This window comes from Pseudonaja textilis, chromosome 7 (genome assembly GCF_049901715.1).
Source record: "Pseudonaja textilis isolate UNSWEBS1 chromosome 7, rPseTex1.2, whole genome shotgun sequence".
Classification (NCBI taxonomy): domain Eukaryota; kingdom Metazoa; phylum Chordata; class Lepidosauria; order Squamata; family Elapidae; genus Pseudonaja; species Pseudonaja textilis.
In genome coordinates, this window is record NC_141996.1 from 37,875,816 (window position 1) to 37,894,648 (window position 18,833).

The 18,833-nt window shown below is 34.4% G+C and overlaps 1 protein-coding gene across 2 annotated transcripts in view; it reads left to right on the forward strand.

Annotated features, from left to right (window-relative positions):
* Window positions 1-18,833, forward strand: part of PTGFRN (prostaglandin F2 receptor inhibitor) — a 108,304-nt gene extending 89,471 nt beyond the window's left edge. Inside the window, exons 7-9 of one of the 2 annotated variants that reach the window (XM_026700706.2) lie at window positions 11,266-11,373; window positions 16,543-16,848; window positions 17,674-18,833. In XM_026700706.2, the coding sequence (XP_026556491.1) occupies window positions 11,266-11,373; window positions 16,543-16,848; window positions 17,674-17,840 (581 nt within the window). In that variant the 3' untranslated portion in view covers window positions 17,841-18,833. The remainder of the gene's footprint in view (window positions 1-11,265; window positions 11,374-16,542; window positions 16,849-17,673) is intronic. The other variant, XM_087937481.1, reaches the window with a different exon arrangement.

An 18,833-nucleotide genomic window follows, 5' to 3' on the forward strand; every position in this document is an offset into this window, starting at 1 on the left:
CCTAACACCTTGAGACGCCAGGTAGCGCCTCATATTAAGTGTACTCTAAATGAATGTAAAACTGAACCAATACATGCAACCTTCTACAATGCTGTAACAAATCTGGGACTGGAACAACTAGTAGCCAACAATACTAGACTTAACAACTGTCTCGATCTCATCTTCTGCAATAGTTTGAATTCAATTTATGGAATACAAATTAAAAGAACCTTTTTCCAACAGTGACCACAACATGATTGACTTTTGTCTCAACATACATCCACACAAAAATCATGACGACGGGATCCCCAATTATAACTCAAAAAAGGCAACTATGATCTTATAGACAACAATCTCTCGTCTCTTGATTGGCAACTTCTATTCACTGGGTGCAATATTGTTGAAGACCATTACAACATATTTTTATTTGAAGTCAAAAGAGTCATCAAACTATATGTACCAATAACAAATCCCAAAACCAGAAAAAACAAATTACCCATAACAATAAGGAAACTTCAATCCAAAAAGAAATCACTTTGGTGGAAAAAAAAATATGGTCACATTGCCAACTTCAAAAGCCAATACAATAATTTATGCCACCAAGTAAAGACTGAATGCACCAATTATCACATTAAACAAGACGAAAACCTTCTATGCACCAATTCCACCCACACTTTTTATAGTTTTGTAAACAACAAAGACTCAAGGTCCAGCCCACCCCTGAAAGGACCTAATGGTAAAGACTGCAACAACGACGCCATTAAAGCCAACCTCTTTAACACATTCTTTGGCTCAGTATTTGTAAACAGCAATGGATCATGCCCAGTATTTCTTAGTCGAACCACAGACAACTAAATGATCTAATACATATCAATTTTACAGAAGACAATGTTGAAAAAGCACCACACAATCTAAAACCATCTCTATCTATTGGACCGGACGGAATAAAGCTATCCACTGCCATAGCAGAACCTCTAAGCATAATCTTTCAAAAATCTTTCAGGACCAGCTCCTTGCCAAATCTATGGTCACAAGCCACAGTCATCCCCATCTTCAAAAAGGGAGACCCCAGCCTAGTTGAAAATTACAGACCAATCTCCTTATGCTGCATCACCTGTAAAGTCATGGAATCAATTATTAACCAATCCATTATCCTCCACTTAGAGACAAACAACCTATTCTCTAATAAACATTTGGTTTCAGAAAAAAACGATCCTGTAATCTGCAACTCTTACACTGTAAAAACATATGGACTACACAACTCAATCAGGGCAAAGCAATAGATGCAATTTACACAGACTTCTGTAAAGCCTTTGATTCAGTGGTACACGACAAACTACTTCTAACACTAAAATCTTATGGTATCTCTGGACACCTGCATAATTGGACCGAAGCATTCCTGTCAAACAGACAACAAATGGTCAAAATTGGGACCGTCCTATCAAATTCTGTACCTGTCAACAGTGGTGTCCCCCAAGGCAGTGTTCTAGGACCAACTCTCTTCATACTCTACATAAATGACCTCTATGATCACATTAAGAGCAACTGCGTTCTTTTCACAGATGATGTAAAGCTATTCAACCCTTCAAAAAGACCTTGACAAATGGCAACTTCAAATATCATCAAATAAATGCTCTCTCTTACATATTGGCAAAAAAAAATCAGAAAATAAAATACCAGCTGAATAGTCAAGTCCTTGTTGATGATCCAAACTCTGGAGTACTCATCTCTAATGATCTAAGTGCTAGAGCCCACTGTAACTACATAGCCAAAAAGGCATTAAGAGTTGTTAACCTAATCCTGCGTAGCTTTTTCTCAGGTAATATCACACTACTAACTAGAGCATACAAAACTTTTGCTAGACCAGTACTTGAATACAGCTCATCAGTCTGGAACCCGCATTACGTATCTGATATTAATACAGTGGAGAAAGTCCAGAAATACTTCACAAAAAGAGTTCTCCACTCCTCTACGTTGCAGAATACCTTATGCCACCAGACTTGAAATTCTAGACCTAGACAACCTAGAACTACGCCTTCAGTCTGATCTAAGTATAGTACATAAAAGTATACATTGTAATGTCCTACCTGTCAATGAATATTTCAGCTTCATCTATAACAATAACAATACAAGAGCACACAATAGATACAAACTCAAGGTAAACCGCACAAAACTTGACTGCAGGAAATACGATTTCAGCAACAGAGTGGTCAACGTCTGGAATATTCTACTTGACACTCTGGTTTCTTCCCCAAACCCCAAAAACTTTAACCTTAGACTATCTACTATTGACTTCACCCCTTTCCTAAGAGGTCTATAGGGGGCGTGCATAAGTGCACCAACATGCCTACTGTCCCTGTCCTATTGTTTCTCTTATATATCCATTTCATGTATTCATAACTATGTTTATACTTGTACCTGTTATCTTATAATCGCTTGACAAAATAAAATAAATAAACATAAAATAAATAAAGTATTTTCCAAGCCAGATCTTGCTGGCATTAAAGAAGCATTTGTTTAGCCTACCTCCTGCATTTATGTGGTCTAGGATTACCAGATATCTGAACAGGCAAAGGATGACACAGACAATTGGGCATGAAGACAAATGGAAAAAAAAGGGTTCTCTAATTGGTTAACTGCCCTGACATCTGCAATAAAAATTACATCAAAAAAGTACTAATGTCCACATGTATATGAGATTATTTTTCCTACCTCAAGAAGATAGGTTTCTCAATTACAGAAATGCGTTAGAACCAGTTATAAAGCAAAAGCCTTCAGTGAATAACTGATTATGGTCTTATCAGTTTCAGATGGTTTTGCAAGCCCATCAGCAAGTACTAATCAACTAATTAAGATCACAGTTAACTTGAACTCAGTACTACTTTTGGCATTGCAGAAAAAAGCCACTCAGGTAGCTTTTTAGATATACAAAAAGTGAGACAATATTTGATTTTAAGGTTTTGTGTGCCAGGGGACATAAAGACAAAAAGGAGGATAATTTTTGTAATTCTAATCTGGTCCAAATATTTCTTTTGCATTCCCATGTCCTAATACTGTGTGCTTTCTAGTAACTGCATTTGGCATATCTAACATATCTTAAATGTTATGTTCACTATCTCCATTATACAATATGCATCTATAGTAAATACATACACTTTTATAACATTAATATTTCTAGATGCCCCATAATTCTAATAGATATAACTGCTTGTTCAGTTAGAAGACATATTAGCTTTTTGAGTATCATTGCCTTTCTATTTTTTTTATATAGTCTCATGACCTGAAGTGGCTCATTCTTGATTAATCCAGACAGAATGGAGTTGTTAGTCAAAAGACATTGACTCAGTGACAAAGGTACAGTTTGTTCTATATTTAAGCTTTACTGAGAGAATATGTATGAAGTCTTGGAGTGGTCCTTGATCAGGAAGAGAGAAGCACATTTGTACAATTATTGATAGAATATTAACTTGGCATTTTTCAAGCCTGTCAGATCAGGCAATAGTGATCCATTATTCTGATTTAATTGTCACTAGGTCTGTATGGAAGAAAACGTTAATTGATGCATATTGCTAGGATTATATGATGCCTTTGCCAAGAGGTTTAAGATTGTGTGGGTCATAACACCCTAAGGTAATACGTGAGTTGCATAAGTCTACACATACATGAGTAAAATGGTTGAGTGTAGATGGGCAAGAAATAAACATAGCACTTCTTCTTAAGAGCATGCTTCTGTGTGTAAAATAAAACAAGACGTCATTTTTAAAAAAAATCATTTGAAATAAACTTAAAAGAATCTAATTTACAACCATCTTTCTTCTGAGCTTGTGTAGTTATACATAACCTCTGAGGTTTTTTTTAAATAGCCACATCATTTTTCCATTTTGCATTTATTTTGGATCAATATATTTCAGCAATTATAATTCTGCTTTGGTGCTGCTTTTCCGTGCAGAAAAAGAAGTAAGTTTGAAGTTTGAGAGCTTAAGATCAGAATCAACAGTATTAACTGAGTTATTAACTCTTCTGAGCACAAAAACCTTTCATGCAAAATCATTATTCACTTCACTCCATTCATGGTCTACAGAAGGAAAAATAAGTGGACTGAAAAGTAGTCAGTTTGCTTTGCGCTGTTATAATTTTTAAAAAATTCTACAGAGCTGCTAAGCATATCTAGTTCTGTTTCTCAGTTTAGAGCAGGGGTCCCCAACCACCGGTCTCCGGACCGGTACCGGTCCGTGGAACAATTTTTACCGGGCCGCCGGTTTGCTGGGCACCGCCATCTTGTTTTGATGAAAAAGTGCTTCCGGTGAGCTTTTTTGGGTAGAAAGCGGCGTTTGGGTGCTGAAAGAATCCTCGCGCCTTAGTTTCATCGAGGGGGGACAGCTTCGAACAAAACTAAGGCGCGAGGATTCTTTCAGCACGCATGGCAAGGTGAGCCGAGCGACCGTCCCGAAGCCGTCCCGAAGCCCATCGACATAGGTACAAAGGAGGAGTTGAAGGTGGCGGGGAGAAGCGGGGTACGGCTGGCTGGCCGGTCGCTCGGCTCGCCTTGCCATACGTGCTGATGCCGGTACCGGGCCACGGATGATTTTGTGATGCTGGTACCGGGCCGCGGCACAAAAAAGGTTGGGGACCACTGGTTTAGAGGATGTGAGAGATCATGATGCAATTGCTTAAACAGTCCCAGCCACGTTTACAACTTTGAAGGGGGAGACAGTTATCAATTCAGCAATCCTATTGTTTCTTAGTTTAGATGAAAAAAAAATTATACCTAATTCCAAGCCTCTGGATGGCCTCTCCCTACATTTTCATATAAATTGTATATAAATTTATAGACAATGTTGAACTTTGTGGAACTTGGCAATGGGAAAGCTATGGGCTGAACAGTAACTCCCAGGTTGGGAGTGGCTGTGCAGGTCGGAAAAGCATTACAACACCATAGTGTCTCCAAGTCATGGAATCATCAAGTAAGTTATCATGGTTCAAGAAACTAAATATTGTTGAGACTTTGAGTGGGATCAATAGCTAAAACATCCTGTATCTCTTTTTTATGAAAGATAACCTGTCAGAGTGACCATGACAGTTTCTGTGCTGAAATAAACCCTAAAACTGGTTTGCAATAAAACAATCCTAATTTCCCAATTTCATTCAGTGATTATGCAGCCATCATTCTTTCAGTAATCTTGCCACAAAAGAGATGGAATGGAAATTATAGTATGACAATATTTATTGGTTTGAAGAACTCCTGTAAATTCAAATTACTGGTGTTTGAAGTCTGCATTACACTGATAGTAAGGCAGTTGTACAAAGCAAGTTTTTTAGTAGGAAAGTCATGTTATGATTATATGCAGATCCATGATTCAGAGCATCATAAGTTCTGATTAGTAGGGGAAGGAAGTTTGTAATTATGTTTTAGTCCTCCATCTGTATAGCCTCTTGGCAAAGTAGATGTTGCTAAACTACATAGGCAAGCCTTCCCTGAACTTGGTACTCTTGGTATTATGTTCACAAGTCCCTCTTCTTTTGGTATTTTCCTGATAAACATTAAAAAATCGTTTGTTTTCTACTCTCAGGTGGAAATATTCTTCAGAAATTGTGATATGGCCCTTTGTCAGTTGATGCCCACAGTGGATATGGATATTTTTTCTAATATTTTGTGGGATAATTAATTTTTTTAAAAAACAGTGCATGCAGAAAAAAATAACTAGTTATTCATGGAATTGTGTTTTTTTAAAGGACTGTGTATATTTTAAATGACAAGATGCTCATTCAATTTTTATATTTAGAAACCTGATATTAAAATTAATATTATGGAATGGGAAAGGCATGTAGATTAACCTTAGCCAGAGAAAAGACAAGTGTTAGGTTAAAAAGTCAGTTGAGTAAAGCATTATAAGTTATATTCTTGAGAATGGGCATGTTCAGATAAATATGAACATTTTCAGCAATAAATTGTCAGTGCACTTATTATGTTCCACAGTAAGCAATATTTTTTCTTGTTTTGAGATTCTGTATCTTTGACTAAACATGTGTGTCCACTTCCATCTTCTGTAGAGCTTTCAAAGTACGCATGTGACAATGAAGATGGTTTAGGCCAGGGGTGTCCAACCTTGGCAACTTTAAGACTTGTGGACTTCAACTCCCAGAATTCCTCAGCCAGCAAAGCTGGCTGAGGAATTCTGGGAGTTGAAGTCCACAAGTCTTAAAGTTGCCATGGTTGGACACCCCTGGTTTAGGCCTTCTATCCAATCAGATGAAAATCAAGTGGCTTACCTTTGCTAAATTTCATTATCATGCAAAATAAATAGATATCACAGCCATATTTCCTTTACTCGGTTTATATTGCTACTTTATTTCCTAAATAGTTTGTAAGGATGGCTTTTAGGTAATATCTATTTAGAATTAAATAGGTTTGGGTTTTTTGCATGCATTCGAAAGGAAAATAGAAAAGAAATGGAGTGTTTGATCTTAAGCTTAAAATTAAAACAAAATGTGTTGAGAAGCAGACATAAGAATGAATTCTCCAAATTATTCGTTCTTACAATGATTAATTAAAAATGCTGGTCAACTACATAGCTAAAGGTAATGGTTCTTTTTCTCTATTGGCTGTTCTTGGAAATATTTTATTTATACTGTTTATTTCTTCTAATTAGACCTTACTCTGTAGCACGTTTGCATAGTCTGAACCCCACTTCCTGGCAAAACACACACACACACTCACCTTTCTTTCTGACTCATTTCTTTGGTGAAAAAAAATATTTAAAATGTTTCAGTATAGGGTGACTTTTAAATAAAACCTTGTAGTTTGTGGAGTAATATCAAAACTTGTATGGCAATTTTTTTAGTAATAATAAAATAAGCCACCTTACTACAACCTCTAGTATAGCTTTTTTGTTATGTCATTATGACTTGTTATTGGATATCGATAGAGCAGTCTTTTCTTTTTTTTGTAAAAATGCCTTTACATTTGACAGACAATAACTATTCACAACTTATAAATGATTACTTCTGTTTTTGTATAGGTATAAAGTAGGGTCTACAGAGACTAAGAATGTCTTAATAGGAGACCCTGATAGAGTTTAGTGTTTCAATCTAAGGACTACCATATTCAAATTAACCAAATTATTCTTTAATGAAATATTTGCAATGTCTTTAAGGCAATTTTTATTTTTAAAAAATGATTTTTATTTACCCTGGACTTTCATTATTTTCTTCCTTTGTCGAGACAGTTGGGTTATAGCTGGATGCCTTTCTTTCATTTGATTTACTCAGTGTGACAAGATGTTTCCCTTTTCCTTCCCTTTTCCCATTTCCTTCTTTTCTGTAAGTCTTATAAGAGGAGTCATTTGAGGGTTCACTGTCCCTAAACTAAGACTGAAGGCAATGTTAGGCTTTGCCTGTGAAGAATAATGTATTACACATTCAATGTCACAATTTTTTTCAATATGGGTGTAATTTATGAATTTATTTTTTAATTTTAGGAAGATTTGTAAACATTGCCACACATTTTAAACGTTTATTTTATATTTTAAAAAAGATAAAATAGTTATAAACTTATTAAAATCAGAACTGGAGGAAGTCTTTTAGGCTATCTAATCCCATCTATAATTAAAAGATAGTGGTAATGCTTTACCTTCAGTGGACCTTTTCTTTGGGTAAAACACATTTCTTGAGCCAAATGAATCTGTTGTTACATAGCCCTCAGAACTATTTTAAAGTTTTTCTATATTAGTAAAAAATACTTTCCTATTAAGAGGCAATTTGTGGTCTTACCTTCATTTAGGCCTAGACTTTTTTTTTTTAAGGCTATCAGATCCCAGATAAGAGACTTATCTCTTCCCTGCTGCTAGATTCTTGGGAAAGAGAGAAAAAGAGAATAGTTTCAGGAAAGTGTAAGAAATAAAGAAAATGGGCTCAGAGTAAATGCTACATTCATTTTTTTATTCTGTTTAATTTCTTTAACATAAACCATTGTGTACCAACAACAAATTACTTCTATTGAAACGTGGTCCTTGAATTTTTTTTAAGTCTTCCATGCCTACTGCTCAAAGATAAGAATTTGACTGAAAGATATAATGTTCTTCCCAAACTGTTAATTTACTGAAAGTTAATAATTGTTCTTGTGATTTGAAAGTTGATGGATGCCTAAGCTAGCCTGGAATATTTAAAGGTTTCCTATGAAGTCTAACCACTAAAGCTCACCTTCCCCTATTGAACTTCACAGTTCTTTATCCATTTTCTTCCCTGTTAGTCTGGGAGAAGACAATCTTCATTTTCTCATTCCCGTTGCTCAACAAATGAATCACTTGTTGGAAGGCAGGAAGAAGGAGATTATATAGAGCTAAGTGAAAAGTAAAAATTTGGTTATAAAATGTACCATTTTTAAGATGCTGGACAGATTGCTGTGGGGAGGATTTAATAGTAAAGGGAAGAAAACTTTGGTACTTGAACCAGCATCCCTTATGCCCATCAACTCCAAGATTATCTGTCCAAAGTGAGTTCCTGGAGAAAATCCAAATAATCTTGGTAAAATTTATCTGATAATTAAATAGACAAATAATGTTTGTTAATTCGGTATGTAGCAGGTGCTCTGTAGTTGAGAACCATATATTTGCAGCAATGTACATTAAACTGATAGTGCTATAGTTACTTTTTCTTTTTTAAAAATATTTTTGTAATAGTTATCATTCATTATATTTTCTACTTTCTCCTGTTTGTACATTTACAGAACTAAGAGGTTTATGTGTAAAATATTCTAAGTACAAATGATACTGAATAAGAAAGACCTATTTCATTAATCTTGCTTTAAATATTGCCAGTAACTGCTGCAGAAATACTCTTATCGGGATCTTACATTTGGTTTTCTTCATCCATTTGTAGTTTAGTAAGGTATTGAAAAATGCAATAATTCCCTCTGAATTTGATACAGGATTAATTTAAATGGAACTATTTTTTGACTGAACTGGAAATTACATAGACGAGTTTTAATACATATAAATATGTATCATACTTTGTGTTGCTTTATCTGTACAGACATTTCAGCTTCACTAAAAGAAAAATGACCACGTCTAATGCTGATGTGAAAATGAAATAACTTTGATTATCTATATTTGCAGCATCTTCTATTCATTTTGTATTTCATTTTCTAAAGCAAAAAATAAAGAAACTTCCTTGTTCCTTTGTTTGAATCTTCACCCTTATCTCTCAACCTGTCTGTTTACAAAGTCTATATTTTTTATCTTATAAATATACATTTAAGAGGACAAAAAATAAATGTTAATTTTGAATAACTGGAAATCATTTGGTATGGGAGTAATTCTTTCCATGATAGTAGTCTCAAGACTGCACAAAGTATCCATAGGTGAAAAAAAAGCATTAATTTTTCCTTGTTTCTTTTACTTTTTTTTTTTTAAACAAAAACACACTTCACTTTTCAATACATAGGTTTGATTCTTGCAGCTGATTCAGCATTGGCAAAAAAGTAATGTAGTTTTCAAACCAATAATATTCTTAATAGAAACTTGTTGTGTTCCTGAATGTTTCCTCTGAGATTACTGACTTGATTCGGCTATAAGAGAAACCCAACTAGTGTAGCATGAATAAGCTTAGAGCAACAGTCGTCCTCCCAATATTTTAGACTGCAATTTCTCCAATTCCCCAAAGAGTGAAGCGTTTCTACCAGTCATATCTGGAGAAGGCCAAGTAGGAAAATGTTGGCATAAAGACATCATCAAAATTAAGGGTATTATTTGAAAACAGAAAAAGGTTTTCTCTCATTTTCCTTTCCTTAACCAATAGCTAATTGTAAATTGTAGGAGTAATGTAGTTCCAAGTGGGTTGGACTTCTTCATATTTTTAAACATGTTTATATTCAGTTTTTTTATTTCTCAAATCATGATTCATATTTATTTCCAGCTCCATGTGGGAAATGAACACAATAATCTTTAAAGCTGTTTTCCATATGCTCTTATTAAAATGTTAACTAATGTCATCTTTCTTTAAAAAGATGAACTAAGTCTGAGTGGTATCACATTTTTATGTCAAGCATAGTATAATGAAAAATTATAGAATCAAGTGTCTGGCACGTCTATGTGAAATCTTGCATAAAATCTTGACTTTATGATGTTTTGTTGTTTATCAAAATCCATATCAATTGTTTATTAAGACCACACTCCTTACTTTTCCTCTTAAGTTTTATTTTCCCAGAGTACTTTTTAGCAGTTGAAAATACCTTCTGTCCTATTGAACAGGCATGATGTTCTTAGTTTTCCTTTGCCTCATTGTCCTTTTTTCCAATTTTGGTCTTATCGCAAGATGATTTTTGTATACAAAACTTCAGTTACATAACTGTGAAGTTTTCAACAAAAGCATTTCGTATAAATCTTTGATTACTGATACATTATTGTCACTGACTTTCCAGTTTTACATTTGATCCTACATCATTGTCTAGAAGGCTTATATATACACTCTGACTTCCTAATACTTTTAAATCCTAACATTAGTTTTTTCTCCGGTCCCAGATTTGACTCAGTCCTTTAAAATCTTGCATTTCTAACTCATTCACCTAAATCCTTATACTGTATGTCTTTGTCCATGTGATTTACTTCACACAATAAGCAGCCATTTTAATGTTAACGCAAAAAAATCTATATCTTTCCTTCCATTTCCCACCTCATAGGGATTATATTATAACTTATCTTCCATAAAAAGAATAACGTTAAAATTATAGTTAATTTGTTTTCAATATTCACATATTCACTGAGAAGTTCGTTGATTTGATATTCAGGGTTTGTGCATTTTGTACCTGTTTCTTTCTTTTTATTAAAATGAAAATAATTAGCTTTTGCTCCATTTTTATTTGTGGTTTTGAAAAACAACATATTTTGGGTGGCCCAAGACATTGTGCCTAATTTATGGATCAGTCTTGCTTTCCTCCCCAACCTTATGCCTTTTGTTCTTGGGCTAACAACTTTTTGCTACATATATCTTCTTTCTTAGAGATTTCTGCCTCTTTTGTTTCATGCCACTCTCAGCCTGAAATATGTGTTACAGAAAGATTCCTTCATTTGTTAGTGTCTAGAAAACCTGCAGCTATTTCTGTTCAAAGGCTTTTAGGCAGTGCTTGTTTGTCATCATCATAAAATATACTTTGTTATTAAGAATGAAGAACTGTTTATGTGAGGTTTTGATCAAGCATTTTTATGCACTACTCAGGTTTGCATAGGTATATAGCACACTAAAAAGTTTTGTAGCAACATTGGATAAACACTTGTTTTTCTTTCTTCCTAGGACCTGTTTTTAATGTTTCAGTGCATTCAGATAGCCCAACCATTTATCGAGGTGATCTGGTAAACTTGTTTTGCATCATCACCATTGAAACAACAGTACTTGATCCAGGTATCATTTCAATATGTTTTCCACTTTTCAGTAGTTTATTTCCCAATCAAAGAAATTTTGTGGATTATTTTATAGCCTACATCCCCATAGCCAAGTATCTTGTGGTACACATTGGATTGTCCTCAAAAGATGTTTGTGCAAACACTGAGTATTGGCAGGTTTATACCAGGTTTATAGCTAAATCAGAAAGCTGGGTTTTACTTTTCTGTATACCAGAAAAGTACCAGTTGAAATGTTTTTTTTTTCTTATTAATATGGGACTTCTCAGCATGGTCAGTGAACTTTGAATATTTAATAAAGTTGAATAGCATCTGTAACTCCCCAGGTATACAGGAAAACCTATGGTTTTTTTAATTTATAAGGGTCCAAAGGATTTAAATTTTAAGGGTCATCTTTAATCATCATCGTGTTTGTGGTCATGCAAAATTCAGTATACTTCAGAGGACACTTTGAAGTTCTAGTAGGTGTTCGGAATATAAAATTCTCTAGTTCTAGTAGGTGTTCAGCTTTGCTGTTTAGTTTAGTGCTCAGTTCTACAAATTAGGTTTGTTTTGCAGCATGACGAGAACACATTTTGGAGTATCTGTCTATTCTTTCTTAATCCTTAATATTTGTCCTGATGTATTGAAAGTGCCTAATAGAACATTTAAAAAAAAATCTTCCTGCACTGTGACAAATGTTCTTTTTTTATGTGAGCCATTCCTTAAATGTTTGGGTCAGTACTTATAAGTAATAAACCTAGTTCAGCGTTCAGTTTGCAGAAAAAATTAATTGCACTATTAATGTTCAGTAAAAGTAATAAATATTAGTGCAATTAATGAAGTTTAAGAAAATTACAATTTGCAAGCACATTTAACAATCTCAGTATAATTGCTGTTACACAGTTTAAAATCTCCTGATGACTACATGGGCACATCCATGTTGATTTCTTTGGAACAATACAGAAAGGACTTACCATTCCTGCTTTCTAGGTTATTTTTTCAATGTCTGAAAAAGTTTGCAGCCTTAGGAATTCCTGGTAATCTTCCATCTAAGTACTAGCCAAATTTAACCCTACTTAGCTTTTGTGAGAACAGCCATGTTCGTATCACATTCACATACATTTTTCATTCCATCTTCTCCCCATATCTACAATGGTGCTTAAAAAATTGTGAACTCTTTGAATAAATAAATGAACAAGTATTTGTTTGGCCCATGTGTTTAATTGGGTTCTCTTTATCTAATTTCAGAATTTGCCTTGGAGAGCTGATAACATTTTAGATAATATTTATCCAGAAATATTGAAGCTTCAGTAGAATGGACAAACTTTTAAGCATCACTCTGTGTTTTTAATAATCTACTTAAAATTCACATAGTAATAATATACTAAATATGGTATTAGAAGGGATCAAAAATTCAAGTTGCATCTTAGCCATGAAAGCCAAATGGATGACTTTGGGCCAGTCACTTTCTCTGCCCAACCCACCTCACAGAATAGTTGTGGAGAAAATAGAAGTTGAATTAAACATTTGTAAAAATAATAAAGGCTGGAAATGAATGAATGAATTCACTCATTAATCAATTCATTAATTCATGCTGAAATATACTTTGTTCAACTTACCCATTATTTATGAGAGCTTCATATACTTCAATTCTTCACGTTTGCTTATTCTTGTATTTTACAAACTCGGCCCTGGAGCAGTTCCATTCCTCTTAAATGAATAGGCTGAGTAACAAAGACCAGGTGGATGCCATTGCCAATCAAATCTTTACCCAACTTCAGCTGTTGGACAAAATGTATCCATTAAAGGAAAAGGTAGTGCTGAATGCAGTCACTTTGGCTTGTCATCTCTAAAATGGACTGCAGTATAATTTGCATAACAGGGAATTGCCTTAGAGCAGGGGTGTCCAACCTTGGCAACTTTAAGACTTGTGGACTTCAACTCCCAGAATTCCTCAGAATTCTGGGAGTTGAAGTCCACAAGTCTTAAAGTTGCCAAGGTTGGACACCCCTGCCTTAGAGAGTATCAGAAACTTTAGCTTCAAAATAATAATAGGCCAGGTCCATTACTACTATATTATATCATTATTACAATAATTGAGCTCTCTATCAGTTTCTTTCTGAAATTTAACTTTTGATTATTACTCAGCCCAATATGGCTTGTGGCATCTAGAGGCTACCTGTTCTGGGTACAATTGGCTCAAAGACACAATCAAAATTCAGAGAATTCTGCTCAAGTCACATCACACTTTCAATATACCTTGTCAGAATATTTTTTTGTAACGCAATGATATTTACATTAGTCAGAATTAAATCCTAATACAGGGTATTATGTCTTATTCACAAGCGGATATGCCTGCATTGTAGTGCAATAATGAACTTATATTAACTGAGTGTTTGTGTATTACATTGTTTATTCATAAAATTTGTAGGCAGCTATAGCGAAAGCCAATTATTCTGGGCATCTCTAATTCTGAAATTAGAGAAAGAAAACAAAAAGAATTATGAACATCCCCATAAAGAACATAACACCAAAGAATCCTACAGAAGCATCTTTAATAGCTTCCTGTACATTATTAGGGTGGGGGCCATATAGATCTCCGGGGAGATATTCTAGAAGGCAGGCAATCTGACAAACAAGGCATGCTTCATGGACCCCGCAAGATGATACTGCTTAAGCACTGGGACATGCAGCATACCCACTCTGCCTGATTACACCAGATGGGCAGGAAAAAAAAACCCGGAGGAACGTGCCCACTCAGATAACTGGATCCTATGGTCTTACTGGAATGGAAGCATTGGGAATCTTTAAAATAAAGAATTTTGTTCAATAGTAGATGGCATTATTACAAGTATGGTCAATATGTGGCTTATGATCAATTGCAGTGTTTCATAGCATCAAAGAACAAATAAGCAATTTGTGCTAAACCTAAAATTAGACCAAAAGGTCTTTGTTTATTTTTAGGAGTATTGGGGAGACGTTCTGTATTTTTTTTAAAGTGTAAAATCTTAGGTTTAAGTTCCTTCTTTGATATCTGCCTATCTCCATAATCTTTATGAGGTTCATAAAAGTGTAGTCTGTGATCTTTATCATTCTTTGAAAACATATGCTGTTTGTTGCAACTAAATAATTAAATAGATAACTAAATAATTATTGGCAACTAAATAATTTTTGGTTTTCCAAATGAATGGAGGGATTTCTAAATTGGACAACTTTAATACAGTCTTTGAAGACTTTTAGTATATTGTTCTAGAGTTAGAGAATTTGATAAATATTTTGTTAGGATATAAAACATTTTATATATTCAGTAAATTTTCACCCCTGCACTTTAATAGTGTACTAATTAAATTAAACATGTAGCTGCTCTTACTTGATTGCTATTAGGGTGTGCATTCCTCCAGATTCAGTTTGATAGTGCTGCTTTGGAATGCATAGCAGTAGGACCCCAACGTTTTGATTGTGATTCAATAAAACATCCTCATATTGCTGGAAACAGGCTTGGTGTTTTAATGAGCTATAGGAAGATAGAGTGCTACACATTGCAAAAGATCCTTTACCTGTGAAAAACAAAATGTTGCATAGTCTGAATCATTATATTGTATAATTATTTTAATAGTATACTGCACAATTTGTAATTAACCACTTTAAGGATGGAAAAGCAGGAAATTTAATAAAAATAAAATTAGAATCCAGCATCTTTCATCAGTTAAGTATCATTTAAACTATTTGAATACAGGCAATTCATTATATTTCTCATAAGCCTTTCATATATATACAATGAAACAGTTGAAGCAGTTCTTCTGTCAAGAACATGTCTAATTCATCTTTGTATTCACCGATTGTGATAATGATCTCTAGGACAATGTTACAAATGCTTGTAGGAATGTGTGGCAAATTTATTCAGACAAGTTCCCACATTTGTTTTCCATCTTACAGTGGGATACACCAAGATATTCTACACTGAATGCAACAATTAAACTTCCAACAACAGCTACTAGCCTAATGAGCTTAAAAGTACAGATCAACTCAGGGATTTATAAAAATTGTTCCTATTAAAATATAAAAAAAATGGTGGGTTCTGAGTAGCTGTCATTCTGTATTAGAGGTTGAAGTCAGTGTAGGCTCTTGGGAGCTTATTCCCTAGTAAAATTGACATATATAGTGACACATACCTTATATACATATGAAGGTAAAAGGTTATCTGAATTGGGTCAGTGGTACAGGAAGTTATTAGTACATAATGGGACGTGGTAACTCTGAAATAACCTTCCTTTAAAGGAAGTGCTGTCTGTTTTTGATGACCAAGCCAGTAATTAAAGCTCTAATTTATGTATAAAATATTACTAAAATGATATATTTATAACATTTGTATGTCTTTAAGCTACATATATTTTGCATAAAAAGCATACACAACACATTTTAAAAGTAAGTGTACCTCTGGAAAGACATTTCTAAAACCACAGTCATATCATTACATGTGGTAGAACATTTTCAGTAAAGCATCTGAAGAATTTTGGACAGGTACATATGAAAAAAGATGTTTTACAGGAAACTTAAAACAATGAAATTGGAGAATAAACAACATTATAAATGAGATGTGGAAACTGATAAATTGCAAAAAGCAGTATACGTTACCCCAACTATACTAAAGTAACATTTGATATGTTCAACTCTGTTAGCCCCATTCTCAGAGCTGATCATTTTATCCTACCAAAAAAGAAGGGGTAGTAGTAATAACAGTAAGGAAAGTTCATTAAAAAGTGGAAATTTGAGGAAAAGTCTAACCCTTTCAAGTCCAGGGGCAGGAACAAAGTAATTGTGGTGATGGTGACTTCAAGTTTACTTCTGTGATAAGTGCAGAGAAATTTAGTTATGATATAGTGGTTCAGTTGCTATTCTCCATGATGCTTGCCTAAAGCTTTGGTCTAGCAAAATTTCTTTATACAAATCATCTTCACCCTTCATTCTGTGGGTAGGAATTTTAAAATTGAAGTTATTACTTAAAAGACCCTATAAATTCTCAATCATACACTGAATTCAACTAAGCTTGTGCAATTCAGTAGAGTTAACTTTTTGAAGGAGGGGAAAAATGTATATATCTTCCTAAAATTTCCAAGAATTCTGTTGAGAATGGTGGTTATTATGCCTGGTGTTATTTTGGAGTTTATTATTGTATTTTCAATTCCAGATGACATGTCATTTGATGTCTCCTGGTTTGCCACACGCTCTTTTGCAATGGACAAAGAACCTGTTTTCCTGGCTTCAGTAGATCGGAAAGGAATTGTGAAACAAGCAAGAAGAAATGGAAGCAGTGATCTCAGCTTAGAAAGAATTTCCCCTATGGAGTACCGGCTTAGAGTTCATGGCTGTGAAGACCATGATTTTGGCAATCACTTCTGTTTGGTAACTCCTTGGGTGCGGTCAGCTGCAGGTGTTTGGCAACAGGAAAAGGAAATAAAATCTAAAGCAATTCTTGTAACTGTGAAGATGGATGGTAAGTGTTCTCACTGAAAATTTATCCTTAACTTTCTGTTAGGATTTTCTATTTCATGTAGCAGCAACAAATAAGGGCTAATAGAAGGCTGTGTCAAATCTTTCCACTATGTTTTTGTTTTATTATATATTGCAATTTGGATATTATATATTGCAATTTGCAATTTTCTTAGAAGAAAAAGGATTGGATGTGATTAGATGAGGGGCAGAATCCTTACCTTTTTCCTAAGAATTCCCCACCCTCAGCCTTTAGTTGCAAGGTAGACAAACTATTTGGGCCTTTTCTTGTACAAACATCTCTCTGCTAACTTCCCTGATTTTTCATAATTCAGTAAAATTCCAAGGCAATATGCAATTTAAACCATATGATTTTTTTAATCAATAGATCAATAACAATAGCAGCAGTATCAGTACCTTCTTGCAATAATAAAAATACTACAAAATTAATTCAAAAACTCCCTAGATGACAGACAAATAAAAATTTCCACAGTTTAGATAGAGTTGGTTATATGGAGATACACAGTTTTTAGTGGTAGCTAGCCCATCTTACAAATTTACCATTGTATATTCTTGCTTAATAATGAATGACAATTCAGTGTCATAGTTTCCAGTAAACAGCTGTTCAGTCATATTGAACATGAAATATCTAGGTCTTAATCCAGGTCAAATTCAAAGAAGAAAAGGAATAAAAGGGGGTCCTTTGAACAAATAACACACAAAATCCAGTTCTTATTAGATTAGAAATACTATTTTTTTCATGTAAAAAAATAGCTGCTCCATGTGATTTGTCTATAACATTACTTTTTTTTTCTTCTCCTTCTCTCAGTGCTGAATGCTTTCAAGTTTCCATTGTTGATTGGCATTGGGCTATCTTCAGTTATCGGTCTTTTATCCTGTCTGATTGGCTATTGTAGTTCCCGTTGGTGTTGCAAGAAGGAAGTTCAAGAAACTAGGCGAGAGCGTCGGCGCCTTATGTCTATGGAAATGGACTGAAGAAGAGAGATGGATGGCCTTATTTTGGGGACAGAGGGATTTTGGAAGGGCCAGATTTACTCAGACTTGAGTCTGGTAAGCCAAAATGCCCTGACAACAGAACCATCTGATCTTGATCTGGAGCTGCTTTTTCTACCAATGTTTCATATTGAGAACACATGGTGCATTTGTCAGCATTTAGCTCTTTTTCCAATGGCACTTTTTATTGGGATAGCTATTTCAAAGGAAAACTGTTGCACAGACTTTTAAATAAGATCCACTACCAAAAGTTGTGATTTACAAACAAAAGCAGACCCCCTATTCTTGATTAATAGGAGAGTGGAATTGAAATTGTTTGCATACAATTAAAAAATCTGCCTTATAACTAAGTGACCTCTCTAGATAACATCTCTAGAGAAGGAAGGAAATGTTTCTGTGCAGTATATTTAATGGAAAATCCCTCTTGTGTCTTAGGTGAAAATCAAATTCTTTTTTATTATTATTATTTTTACATGATGCTGCTTCAGCAGCCTCGCAAACTGATTTTTAGAAAACGTACTTTGTACAAATTTGCTCTTACAGGGCCCCCTCCAACTGATTTATTTTGAGAATCACAATTGCTTTCTTTCAGTTAGATATGCTTGAGACTTAAGTCTTTCGAGAAGTACCATCAGATTTCCTGCTTCTTCTTTTCATGCTGTGGGTTTTATGTAATTACTTACATTTCAGAAACTGGATGGAGCCTGCTAGATGTTCTAATGAAAACTACATTATTAATTCAGTGGCCAAATGTCTAGAAATCCTCTATCTACACATGGCTAATTTGGGGGCGGGCAGGCAGACCCTGACTAATTACAGTAGTAATGTGGAATGAACTGTAATAAAGTCAAGTACACATTCTCGTGGATCCTTTGGGGTTAGCAAACAAATGATCAGATTTCCAGCTTGCCACTTCAATTAGACTTTGACACTGCAGGGTAAGGGTATGAAAGATGGATGAAAAGGATTGGATAG